Consider the following 14,308-nt stretch of genomic DNA (forward strand, 5'->3'; position numbering starts at 1 on the left):
TTGCCATTTCCTTCTCCTGCTCATTTTATAGATAGGGAAACCGAGGCAAACAGGATTAAGTGACTTGCCCAGGGTCACGCAGCTAAGAAGTGTCTGAGGCCAAATTTGAACTCAGGTTTTCTGACTTCACTGCACCACCTAGCTGCCCAGAGGCATCATATACCTCTGAGTTAGTTCAGGCCCTCATTGCCTCTTGAAGCTAGGAGGCTTAGTAGATAAGAATGCTGGACCTGGAGTCAGAAAGACCTGACTTCAAATGTCCTCAGGCACTTACTTAGCTGTGTGACTCCTGGGCAAGTGAGTTAATTTCTGCCTCAATTTCTCCAACTGTATAATGGGGATTATAATAGGACTCACCTCCCAGGATTGTTGAGAGGATCAGATGAGGTAATACTTGTAAAATACTTAGCAGAATGCCTGGCACATACATTTATTAATGATTGTTGCTTCCTCTTGTCCGGGCTTACTGCCCAGTCTTCTAACTCGTTTCCAATCTTCTCATTCCTTCTTGCTCTAATCTTTCTTACACATAGTGACCAAAGTAATCTGTCTAACCTGTAATTCTGAAAATGCTACTCCCCTTCTCAAAACCCTTCAATAGCTCCACAGAGCCCCACTCAATAAACTATTTATCTGGGCATTTAAGGACCTCAACAATACGGCACCAACCCACTACTCTTTATCATACTACTCCTCTCACATAATTCACTCTCCTGGAAAACTGGACTACTCACCATTTACAAAACTCATCTCACCTGTTCCTGTGTCAATGCTTTCCCTAACACCATCTCCACTACATGCACGCTCTGTAGTTTGCTTCTTTCTCCGGTTTGCACGCTAATCTGTTGGGTTTTTTCCTCATCTCTTGGAATGCTCTTCCCCACTCAGCTCTGGTCCCTCTCCCAATCTGTAAAAACCATTTCTTCCCACGAACTGCCAAGACCTGAGCAACTATGGCATATAGAATCCAGATCCTCAGTGTTGGCAAGGATGTCGGGTACCTCAAAAACCATCTAGCATAGCCCGTACCTGAACCAGACATCCCTTTTACAACACACAGAAGTGGTGACCCCACCTTCATTGGAAGACCTCTTTGAAGATGAAAAAACCTCCGTGGGCAATCTGTTCTATGTTTGGATAACTCTAGTTGGAAGGAAATTACCCTGACCCCCCAACACCTCAAGCTAAATTTGTTTTTCTTCGATTTCCACTTATTGTCCTAGTTCTGCCTCCTGAGGCCAAGCTGAATAAATCGAATTCTTCTTCCACAGCTATCAGGTCCTCTCTAAGACTTCTCTTTTCCAGGCCAAACATCCCCCATTTCTTCAAGTGGTATCTGGGTAGCTAGGTGGTGTATTGCATAGAGCACCAGGCCTGGAGTCAGGAAAACCTGAGTTCAAATCAGGCCTCAGATACTTACTAGCTGTGTGGCCCTGGGCAAGTCACTTAACCCTGTTTGCCTCAGTTTCCTCATCTGTAAAATGGAGATGTAGAAAATGGTTATAACAGCATCTATTTTAAAGCGTTGTTGTAAGGGTCAAATGAGGTATTTTTAAAATCACTTAGCACAGTTCCTGACACATAGTAGGTGCTGTATAAATGCTTATTCTCTTTTCCCCTTTAAGTGATGTACATTCTTTGTTATCCTACCAATCCTTCTCTGAATTTGTTTGAGTTTGTGGATGTCCTTCCTAAAATGTGGCCCCCAAAACTGAACTTAATACTCCAGGTGTGATATGACCAGGAAAGAGTATAACAAAATGATCATTTCCCACTTTCCAAACTCTCTTAAAGCAACCCAAATGTGCATTGGGCAGCCACACTCCACCCTTGGTTCATTGTGGACTAAATCCCACTAAATCTTCCTCAGGCAAATGGTCATGTAGCCATGCTTTTCACAACTCATGCTTGTTAAGTAGGTTGTTCCCCCTGAGTCCTGGCCAAATGCACACACTATTATCTAGTGCATGGTCTTTCTCAAACCCAGACCCAATTCAGACTAGACCCTAACTAACACTGCTGTTAAATTTGATTCCATTTGACAAATCTAGCAAACATGTATTAAGCACCCACAGTATGTGAAAACCTGATGGTGTCACCCACCCAGACTGGCTTGGGGCACTTTAAAGCTACATATTAATATTAAATTAATTAATTTAATATATCAATTAATTAATTAATTAATTGATTTATTAATATTAAAACTACAAGTACTTTGCCTGGCAACCTTGACTCTCTCCCTTGACTCACCGAGGGGGTCCTGCGCACACTTGGCTTTTCTTCAAAGTATGATCTTGGAATTCCTTTAGGGGACTGGGGAAAAGAGAGAAAGAATAAGAGAAGGTTTCCCAGGGAATCTGAGGAAAAAGTGTGAAGAGGAGTGAGGGAAGAGATAGAAAAAAACAGGAGTTTGAGCAGAAAAGGTCAGTGTTTAAGGATCTAAATGCATGATGGCGAAACTACCCATCGATTTCTTTGGTGGGATTGGCTCATTTTCTCACTTTCCAACACGGGCCCCTCCTACTTTTCCAATCTTCTTACCCCTTTCCATGTACTCCTCCATCTAGTGACATTGGCGTCCTGGCTGTTCCATGAACAAGACGCTCCATCTTTTGGCTCTGGGCGTTTTCTCTAGCCTGTTGCCTCCCCCATTAGACTGTAAGCTCCTTGAGAGCAGGGATTGTTTTTGCCTCTTTTTGTATCCCCAGAACTTAGCATAGTCATTTAATGTTTACTGAATGATTGATTTGATTTGATGAAGACAAAATCTGGATGCAAAGAAGGGAGTGCTCAAAGAGGGGGTGGAAAAGTACCAACGTAAGGCAGAGAATAAAATTATGAAAGGCAAGAAACTGCAGGGATTGAGTCTGAGGGAGGGAGAAGGGGAATCTTAGTAGGGTAGAAAATCCTTGCTAATCCATATTATCTGAAGGTCTGTCTACCCCACAGTCCTATCCTATGGTACCATTGCAAATATTCACGAATGGAACAGAACATCTTGGCTCATCCATATTCCCCAAGGGCTTTGTCTACCCCATGGCTCTATACCAGGCCAGGTGCTATGGACATGTATGAGTGGAGTAAAGCGTCCTGGTTTATCCATATTCCCCAAGGGTTTGTCTACCCTCGGTCCTACCCAACAGCCAGACGCTGTGGGTATGTATGAGGAGAGTAGAGCATGCTGGCTTATTTATATTCCCTGTGGCTTGGTGTCATACACATGTACCAGGTCCGTGAGAAGGATGGTATTTAGGGGTTTGACTGAAATGTCAGAAGAGCACACTCTCAGGAGGCAGCAGACAGATACATAACTCAATCACTTACCCTGACACCAGGAACATCTTCAGCTTCCAACAACCTTCTTGTTTCTTCCATATCTTCCTTTTGTTCTTCAAACTGTAAAGATAAATGTCAATGTTGTAAATTGTCATCTAGAGGCTCTTTTGGGGAGACTAGAGGGCCTTGAGGAGACCTTGAGGTCTCCTCTAAGGGATGCCCTGAAAAGCTAGAAAGATAAACATCAGATTCATTGGACAGAGAATAGTGTGATGTGACCAGCCAATAAACTGACAAGGACTTACTAAGGGCCTACTACGTGCCAGATGCTGCGCTTAGTGCTAGAAATACAAGAACAAAGATACAATATATTCCTTGCCCTCAAGGAGCTTATATTCTTCTGGAGGAGATGACCCATACAATCCTTAGGTATACACAGGATGAATACAAAGTAATTTTGTGGAGGAGGCTTCGTATAGAAGGTGGAAATGTAAGGTAAGCATGACAGCAAGGAAGGAAGTGGGATTGGGAATGCATCGGGTCTGGAGTCAGGAAGATCTGAGTTCAAATAAGACTTCAGATGCTTCCTAGCTGTGTGACCCTGGGCAAGTCAATTAACCCTGATTTGTCTCAGTTCCTTCTCTTTAAAATGAGAACACACTGGAAGAGGAACTGGCAAACCACTCCCACATCTTTGCCAAGAAGACCCCATGGACAAAGTCACGTAGAGTCGGTTGTGCTGAACAACAACACACAGATGCAGCTGTATGAACCAAAATGGGGAGGTGTGTTCAGAGCCCTTGCTTTGACCTAACAGATGGTGAATGGGGGGCCAGCACCCAAGAAACCAATTGCTCTTGTTGGAAGCAATCGTGCTGCTCACCATACCTGTTTGCTTGATTCTGGGGAGGAGAGGAGGGGAGGAGAGAGGAGAGGGGAGGGGAGGAGAGGAGAGGAGAGAGAAACTCCCAGAATTCCCTGCTACTTTCTGATATTGCCTCTGGAGTCATGCTCTAATGCTCCAAGCCTAGATTGACCCAAACTCTGCAATTACATCAACTGTACTACATCAAACTGGGGTCGGGGGGCTGGCAATCAAATAGTAAAAAAAGACAATTACTCCCCAAAATAATATCCTCCACTCCCCCTCCCAGTTATTCCACATGACAAATAGTATTTTTTAGAAGACAAAAACTTAGCACAACTGATGAATAACGCTAAAAAAGTTTAAAAATATGTGCGATGTGTAACATCTGAAAACCTCCCGCCTCTATAAAGGGGTAGTTTGGGGGTGTCTTCTCGCATCTCTTTATTTGAGTTCTGGTTGATCTTTATAATTTTGTTGTATTTACTTTTGGCTTTTTAGTTTGTAGTTATTCTTTTCAGTTACATTGTTGCGGTTACTGAGTTACTGTATATATCACTTTCTTGACTCTGCTTACTTCATTCTGCATCAGTTCATATAAATCTTCATGTACCACAATTTGTTCAGCCATTAGCTATCACACACAAAAAAAATGCTATTGTAGATATTTTGGAGTATATGGGCAATGGCTTCCTTGGAATATAAGTCCAGTAATTAAGTCTCTGCTTTGAATGGTATAGACATTTTAGTTACTTTATTTGCATAGTTCCCAATTGCTTTCCAGAATAATTATACTGCTTCACGGCTCTACCAACAATGCACTACCATGCATCAGCATCAGGAGGGTTTTTTTTTCCCTTTGGTAGTTCCTTTGTAGCTGGATTCATTTCCTTTTCTGAGGTTTGGTTAAGATCTCTATTTGGTCTTCTGATAGTCTGGGTATTTCTTATTTTTGAAGGCATCCTTCTATTTCTGTTGTGTTCTCAGTTTTGTTAGCATATAAATGTGCATAATTTGTTCTATTCTTTTGATTTCTTCTGGTTTAGCTGTGATTTCATCTTGCTTATTTGCTATTTTATTGATTTGATTTTCTGATCTCTTCTTTTTAATCACATTAGCTAAGAGTCTATTTTATTAGTCTTTTCAAAGAATCAGTTTTTAGTTCTCATTATCATTTCAATGGTTTTTTGGACTGTTTCCAGTTTATTTCTTCTCTTAATTTTAATATCTCCTATTTTGTGCTATTTTTAGGTTTGTTTTTGGTTTTCTAGTTTTTAAAAAAATGAATATTCATTTCATTAATCCTTTCTTGTTCTATTTTGTTAATGTATGTTTGTAAGGATGAGATTTCCTCCCTGAGGATTGCTTTAGCTGCATTCTACAATGTGTGTTGTTTCATCTTTATCACTTTCTCTTTACATAGTTATTGTTTCTATGATTTTGTTGACCTACTCGTTATTTAATATTTTATTGTTACATATCTATTTGGGTCTGTATCTTTTATTTGTGCTCCCTGACTGAATTACTATTTTATTGTATTATGGTCTATAAAGGATGTTTTAACTATTTTATCTTATATTTTTACATTTGTTTCTGATATTTCTGTGCCCTAATACACGGCCAATTTTTGTAAAAGTTCCATGTGGTGCTAAGAAATATGAAAAAGTCTTTTTCTGTCCCATTCAGAAGATGCTTTAAGTCTTTTAACTCTAGTTTCTTCAGCTATATATTCAGTTCCACATTTTCCCTTCTGTTTATCTTTTTGATTGACATCATCAAAAACTGACAGAGAGATCTTCTGTCTCTAATGTGTTATTGTCTATGTGTTCTTAAAGCTCAGATAATGTGTCCTTTATTAATTTAGATGCTAAGGCATTTGGAGGACATAAGTTTATTACTGATACTGGTTTATGACTAATAGTTCCTTTCAACATAATATAATTTGTTTATTCCTTGTTTATCTTTAGAATGTTTATTTTTGCATTGTCAGATAGCATGATTGCAATTCTTGCTTTTTTTGGATTCACTTGATATATAGTAAAATGTTTTCCATTGCCTGTTTAATTTTATGTATATGGTTTTTTAAATATGTTTCTTGCAACAGATTATAGAGTTTTTTCTTATCTAATCTGTCACTTTTTCTTTTTATTGCATTATTTAATTCACTCACATTGAAAGTTGTAAGAGGTTTACATTTTCCTCCATCCATCCCTAATAGTTTTTTTCCCTAAATTGTGATTCCCCCCTTTCTGTATTATATTCCTTCAGTTACTTTCATCTTTTTAAAAAAGTGGTCCTATTTCTGCCAGCTCTCTTCCCCTCTCCCCTGATAACATTCTCTTCCTTGTTTCCCCTGTCCCTTTAGGGTTTTAGTTTCTTTTTCTTTCTGCTTTTATCTGATTATATAGTTCTTTACCCTCTTTTTCCCCTCTCATTCTCACTCCTCATTCCTCATCTTCAACTGGTACAGCTTATTAGTTTTTCAGATTTCCATTTTGTACCCTTTTCCAAAAAGGATTTCTCTCACTCTCTTCATTATCCATCCTGTCTACTCTAGACTCTCATTCTCTGATTCATGGCCCCTATATCTGATCCTTGTCTTTTTCTCGCTATTCTTCATACAACCAAATCTTCCAATATATCCATTCTCGGTTCTTTCCTCTAGACCCTTTCTGCCACTGCCTTGTAGGATTTGCCCCGTGGATTCCCCTTTTCCATTGTGCCTCACTTCAAGAACAATGCCAATTATTGCAGGTGTTAGAGAAGATATTGCCTCAGAGTAGGGCCAGAGTAGGGCCTACCACATCCCTGATTATGCAACCCACCATTGATCTATACTCTTCCTTGGTTACTCCCCCCACCACATTGCCTCAAAATCTTGCCCCTGGGTCTATGTTCTCCCACTCCTCCAGATGCCAGTTGTCCCCAGGGATTCTAACTCACCTTCTCTCAATTTAGGATAAGTAGATTTATTAAGCACCAAATCTCCTGGCCACACCCAGTGTAAGGTCCTCATCTCCCTTCACAGACCATCTTACTTATAGGAGAGCATTTATAGTGAAGTAGGAGCATTTATCAGTGAAACCCCCTCCCTCTACCAAAGTAGGGTCTCCTTCCTTTCCCCACTTCAATCCTTCCCCCTTCTTCTTACCCACTCCCTTGTGAGGTTCTTTCCTTTCTGAGACTACAGGGGTCCCCTTCCCCTCATTGCTAGCCCTTAATTTGATCACAGGATATCATACATTCCTCTCCCTTCCCCTGCTCCTTCCATGTTGAATAATATGCAGTTCACCAGCCTAGGTCACTGCCCCAAGTGACTTTTGGGTGGTCAGAACTAGTCCCAGCTGGAGGCTGTGCTTTTTCCCTCAGGCTTAGTGGAGTGTTACACAGTCCTTCTCTCCACCCCACTCCACCCCCACAAATTGTATCCTGTCCTGGTGTCCTGTCTTGCTCCTTCTGTTCCCGAATTCTTTGTCTTGGTACTAATAGGTAAGAGCTTTGCAGCACTGGTGCTACAGGGTACTCTGGCTCTGTTGGTGTTATAAGATTGTCTACCCTGCCACTGGCAGTGCAGAGCTTTGCAATGCCCCTGGCAGTCTTTTGCTCTTGAGAGGCTGTGACCATCTGGATGGCTGTTGTGGCCATGGAGCAAGGGTATCCACAGCACTGGAAAGAGGGAAGGTGGAACTGCGTATGGGAGTTTTGTTGTAAGCATCTGTCAGGTCTTTATGTCTCTTAGTACAGCATCACTGTCAGTAGTGTGGGGGTTGGGGCAAGGGTGCTGAGCAAGCTCAGGGTCACTGAGCTCACAGCTTATGGGTTGTTGCTTTTTACCGTCTTTAGGATTTTGGGTGTCCTAAATGATGGAGACAGCTGAATATACTTTATCTTTGGTGAATAATATCTGTTTTGAAAAGGTTTGAGGGGTCATGATGTTTTTATTTTAAAATAAATCAAAGAAAGCAGGTGAATCCTTGTAACTAGTCACAAAGATAGATCATAACATATAGTGCTGAAAGGTACCTTAGCAATTCTTTAGTCTAACCCTCTTTCATTCAGTAGACAATGAAACTAAATCCTAGAGAGGTAAAATGGCTAGGGCCACTCATGTAGAGAATCACAAAGTTGGGATTCAAGCCCATATCTTCTGGCTCTTAATCTAATACTATTTGTACGGTATAACCTTTTTTGTCTCTTGTTAATTTTCTGACTTTCAGTGTTAAATTCTACTCAACAGTTTAATTACTAGCACTACAAAGACTCGATGTACCATGATAGAAATGGACTGTCTATACCCCAATGAGTAAACCACCAAGCATATAGTATATGTGTGGGAGTGCATGTATGTTTAACAGACCCAGTGACCAGGTATGTCCAGATTAATGAATTCACAAAAGAGAAGCCACTTGAAAGTCTCTTAAAATGTTTAAATTTAAAGGACAGCATCCCCTATTGGATCAGAACATTTGAAACTTAAAATCTCTACAATAACTAACTGTATACATTTCCTCCCTTTCCCATATCCAAAGGCAAATACCTCAACACACAAAAATATGTGGTTTCCTAGGAAATCACAGAGAAAACACTCAAGCAAAATGGAATACATGCAGGGGACAGTCTCTTAAGCCAAGCAGTGTTCTTTCTCTATGATGTAACTTTTTTCCTCCTATGGATAACTCTTTAGTTAGATAATATGGAAGAATACCAGATATTCTATAAGAGAATGGAAGTAAAGGCCAATAGTAAAAGAAGAAGCAGATAAAGGGAAATATTTTCCAATCACTGAAAGACAGCTACCAATATCTTGTTCATTGTCAAAGTTTTCCTTTAGCAACTGAAAGAAAGATTTCTTCTAGTTAACCTCAAATTCCATAACCCTCCAGCCAGTAGAATCATCAGATCTGCCAATATTAAGGCCATCTTTACTACTTTTTTCCCCAAATAGAACATATATCTGTTGAAAGGAGGAATTGCTTCATTTTTTTTTGTCTTCGTACCCTTAGCATCTAGTATACTGTTAGGCCTGTAGCAGGAGCTTAAATAATCCAGGTGGATTCTCTAGTTACTCATCACAATTTCTTATTTCTTTCAAACCTGGGGTATCTTTGATGCCTCTATTCTTACACAGCACACTCAAAGCATGGCGGTGGGGGAGGTTAATATAGTACTAGCCTTGAAGTTAAGAAGACTTGAATTCTACTCCTGCCTCTGACACATACTGGCTAGGAGACCTTGGGTAAGTCACTTTAGCCTCTTAGTGTTCAAGACAACTCTCTAAGAATATGTGCTACAGAGGAGGTACAGATTTGCATTTATAGAGGGAATTTCCTCATCCAGGATTTCCCTATATCAATGAAATCACAGGTCCAGTCCCTATCCTTATCCCCAATTCAGTATGATAAGCAGTGTGTTTCAATGACCAGCATGAGTTCTGTCATTATTGGCAAGTGCAATTGCAGATGACTAAATAAAACCACCATCTTGAATAATATAACAGAAGTCCACTCACCACAGATTTATCTAAAACAAGTTAAACACAAATTATTAAGTTAGAAATGCTGAGTGTGATGTGCCATTTGCTAAGCTAGAACTGCTGAGTACAGTACATACTGAAGTCCAAATTGAAAAACATAAGAAATGTCTCAGTTGCAAAAGCTATTTCATGCAACTTAAATTAAATAAAAGCTTGCTTTCTATTCTCACTTCCATTTCAGCAGAATAATGGATAATGATATTGGTGTCTACGCCTCATAGAATTTCATGCTTAGTTTGACACAAGAGTTTGCATACTCAAATGATATTGATGTATAGCTGACTATAACATCATTTTAATTAGCCTAAGCTCTTAAAAAAGAGCTGTTTGCAGTACAGTTTAAAACCATGAGACAAAGATAGAAGTGTGAAATTATGTCACCAATTTGAAATGTGTCTTTAAGGACTTAAGAATAAGGTGATCTTTGCACATGCATTTCAAATCCCTTCTGACTAGCTCAATTCTTTGCTGAATCTGTGGTCAGTCAAAAGCCAATAGATAAATGGTCAAGAAATATGTACACAGGTCTCAAAAGAAGGATTCTAAACTATTATGCATGTGAAAGAATGCTACAAATGACTAATAACAAGAAAAATGCACATTGTGTCATATCCATCAAATTGGTTAAATTGACAAAAAATGAAAAGATTCCATGCTAGAAGGAAGATAGGTGCACCGATGCATTGTTGGTGGAGCTGTGAGACAGTACAAACATTTTGGAAAGCAATCTGGAATTATGCAAATAAAATGACCATAACCTAAAATGTTCATAACCTTTGACCCATAGGTGCCACTACTACACATATACCCCAAAGAGGTCATTGATAAGAAGTCCCCACATGAACCAAAATATTTATAACAACACAGTGTTGTAGTAGTAAAGAAGTGTAAACAAAGTAGATGTCCATCAGCTGACGAATGGCTAAATAAATTGTGATGCATAAATGTAAAAGAATATTACTATGTCGCAAGAAATGATGAATATGATAAATACAGAGAAGCATGGAAGGACTTACATTATCTGATGCAGAATGAAGTAATCAGAGTCCAAAAAGCACAAAACAAAAACAACAAACTAATGATAGTAATATAAATGGAAAGAATTGTAAGTACAAAAAATCAAACATGAATATTACAAAATTACAAACAATGGTTCCAAAGAAGAAATACAAAAAAAAAAACCCACAACACTCCCACCTCACTCCTTTGCAGGGTGTGGAATACTGCATATACTTTCAGACTTTTAAAATATATTTATCAATTTTGCTTGCTTTTTTCTCTTTTTCTTTTTTCTTTAAAAAATATGTTGTGTTCACACCTATCAGATTGGCTAGCATGGCAAAACAGGAAAATGATAAATGTTGGAGAAGATGTGGGAAAATTGGAACACTAATGCTTGTTGGAGGAGTTGTGAACTGATCCAACCATTCTGGAGAGCAATTTGGAACTATGACCAAAGGGATATGAAACTGTGCCTCCCTTTGACCCAGCAATACCAGTACTATGTCTGTAACCTAAAGAGATCATAAAAATGAGAAAAGGACCCACGAAATATTTATAGCAGCTCTTTTGGAAATTGAGGGGATGCCCATCAACTGGGGAATGGATGAATAAGTTGTAGCAAATGAATGTAATGGAATACTATTGTGCTATAAGAAATGATGAGCAGACAGATTTCAGAAAAACCTGGAAAAAGGCTTACATGAAATGATGCTGAGTGAAGTGAGCAGAATCAGGAGAACATTGTACACAGTAACAGCAACACTGTGCAATGACTAACCTTAATAGACTTAGCTCTGATCAGCAATGCAAGGATCTAATGACTCATGGTGGAAAATGCTGTCTACATCCAGAAAAAAACCGTGAAGTCTAAATGCAGATCGAAGCATACAATTGCCTCCCTTTTTGTCTGTTTGTTTGTTTCTTCTATCTTGTGGGTCCTCCCATTGGTTTTCATTCTTCTATACAACATGACTAATGTGAAAATATATTTAATATTAATATATATGTAGAGCCTATACAAGACCGCACACCATCGGCGTGGGGGGGGGGGGAAGGGGGGGAATTTAGAACTCAAAATCTTTTTTTAAAAGGTTTTTTTAAATTTATTTTTATTTTTAGTTTACAACACTCAGTTCCACAAGTTTTTGGGTTCCAAATTTTCTCTCCCTCTCACTCCTCCCTCCAAGCCCCCAAGATGGCAATGTAGGTTCTATGTATACCTTCACATTGAACTTATTTACATAATAGTCCAGTGGTATGAAGAATTAGAACCAATGGAAAGAATCATGAGAAACGAGAAATGAAACCAAAAAAGAAAAAGGAAAAAAAAAGAGAGAGAGCAAAAGTTTGCCTCAATCTGCATTCAGACTCCATAGTTCTTTTTCTGGATGTGCATAGCTTTTTCCATCATGAGTCTTTTGGAGCTGTCTTTGAACCTTGCATTGATGAGAGGAGTCAAGTCTATCAAAGTTAGTCCTTACAGATACCGTGTGTCTGTAATCATGTATATTGATCCCTGGTTCTGCTCCCCTCACTCAGCATCAGTTCGTATAAGTCATTCCAGGTTATAATGAAGTCTGTCTGCTCCTCATTTCTTATAGCACAAAGAACTCAAAATCTTATGGAAGCAACTGTTTAAAACTAAAAATAAATTGATTAATCAATAATAAAATAAAAAATATGATGTGTTGTATAGGACGGCTCTCTGAGAGGAGGAAGAGTTATTTGTTATATGGGATACTGGGAGAAATTCTGGTGATGTAAAAAACAAAATATATCAATAAAAATGTATTTTTAAATTATCTTTTAAAAGTCTATAGTCAAAGACCTTGAAGTGGACACAGTTTCCTAGTGCCAAGTTCATCAGTATCTGTATCAGTATTTCTGCTTTTAGTTTGCATCTTTAATACAAATCTGACGACGAATGCTTCTCTTGATATTTGCTAAACATTATAATGTCATTAGTTAAAAGGTAGCATTAGCCCACCAAACGCACAGGAGATGACCATTTGTTGCTGTTCTATTGTGACCTTTTATTTCTTGTTTTCAAATCAAAAATAAATAAAAACATTTTATTTGGGGAGTCCGAAAGACCTAGATTCAGTTTTGACCTTAAGTAAACCACCGAGCAAACCAGTGGTTACACTCCTATTCTCAGGTGATTCTCTAAGATAGTTGCAAAGAAGGTGCCAATTTGCATTGATAGAGAAAGTCTGCCACTGGGAACTTTTCACTGATAAAATCACAAAGTTTAGTCTAAATAAAGTTAGAACAAAACCTTTATTTCACAACTTCTATCTGGACAAAAGAAAAAAGAATAATAGTTAGAATTATTAATATTAATATTATTATCTAATATTAATATCTAATTATTATCTAATATTATCTAATATTAAGAATATTATCTAATATTAATAGAATTAATAGTGGCATTTAAAGATTTGTTTGAGTTTTTGGTTCACCCTTCAAAAAGTTTTTTACAAAAGATACTTTTTTATCAAAACACTGGGCAGAAAAAAAACCTATTTTTTTCTTTAGAAACATATTGAAATTACATTAAGGACACAAATGTATTCAGTTTTATTTTACCAAAAGCCGTAGGTTTAAAGACCTTAAAGCATTCATATTTATATTTTTCCAAGACTATTAACACTTAAGGCAAATAATGTATTTTGGTGATAAAATATTTTGATGCTTCAATTCTGTAGGGCTTTCAATGGTTAAAAAAGAAAATTGTTGATTTAAGAATGACTTTTTTCAACAGAAGTATGATTCTATCCTAACTTCCATATTCTTAAAAATATAAGCTATTTCTAATAACTAATAAAAAGATAAAGCTAAGACATGAAATTGTTAGCTCTAAAATAACAGAAAAAAATTATTAAAAATCAATAGACCTATCCTCTAATAATTTGTATAAAATATACCAAGCAAAACTAAATGCAAAGGGAAGATATTTTAACACTTGCAACTCTTCTGATTAGTAACTGAGTAGATACTAGGTTGGTAAGTATATTGACCTTTACTGGTTTTCCTAATAAGATTGTTGATTAGGTTTACCCACTAAACACTTCTTATTAAACTTTGGCACAATCTACTATAAATGGACTGAGGGAAATCCTTCATGAAAACAGAAGAAGAGAAAAGTAGGCTTTCTCAACCAAAATTCAGCAATTAGTTAAAGACTGTGACCTTAATATTTCATAATTAACTGGAACATACAGAATAAGATCGTATTGTGCTTATTATTTGTTGATTACTCAAAAAAAGCATTTGATTCAGTAGATTCTTTTACAACAAAGAATCTCAAAATCGTTGTAGATTACTTGGAAGAAATAGCAGCAGAAATAACTGTTCAAGGATTCTCTGATTATTAACATCAAGTGAGGCATAAAACAGGGAGAGAGATGTCTGATTGCCAAAGATATTCACCAGTGATGACAGAGATGCCAAAGATATTCACTGCTGATGAGAGAGATATAGTCTAGAGTCCAGGGTGAAGAAAGACTCCATATGGAAGATGATGGCATTCCCCAGAATCTTTTGTTTGTAGATGACATCGTACTGATTGCATCTAGGCCTAGAATATTACAAAGCCTCTTGGCACACATCAGTAATCCTCAAAGGAGTTT

The 14,308-nt window shown here is 37.9% G+C and overlaps 1 protein-coding gene across 1 annotated transcript in view; it reads right to left on the reverse strand.

The window, feature by feature from the left end:
* C5H10orf67 (chromosome 5 C10orf67 homolog) overlaps window positions 1-14,308 on the reverse strand; it is an 80,969-nt gene that overhangs the window by 30,270 nt on the left and 36,391 nt on the right. Inside the window, exons 10-11 of the mRNA XM_036760522.1 lie at window positions 3,325-3,396; window positions 2,251-2,313 (exon numbers count right to left, since the gene is read on the reverse strand). Coding sequence (XP_036616417.1) covers window positions 2,251-2,313; window positions 3,325-3,396 — 135 coding nt within the window. The remainder of the gene's footprint in view (window positions 1-2,250; window positions 2,314-3,324; window positions 3,397-14,308) is intronic.

This window comes from Trichosurus vulpecula, chromosome 5 (assembly GCF_011100635.1).
Source record: "Trichosurus vulpecula isolate mTriVul1 chromosome 5, mTriVul1.pri, whole genome shotgun sequence".
Taxonomy (NCBI): domain Eukaryota; kingdom Metazoa; phylum Chordata; class Mammalia; order Diprotodontia; family Phalangeridae; genus Trichosurus; species Trichosurus vulpecula.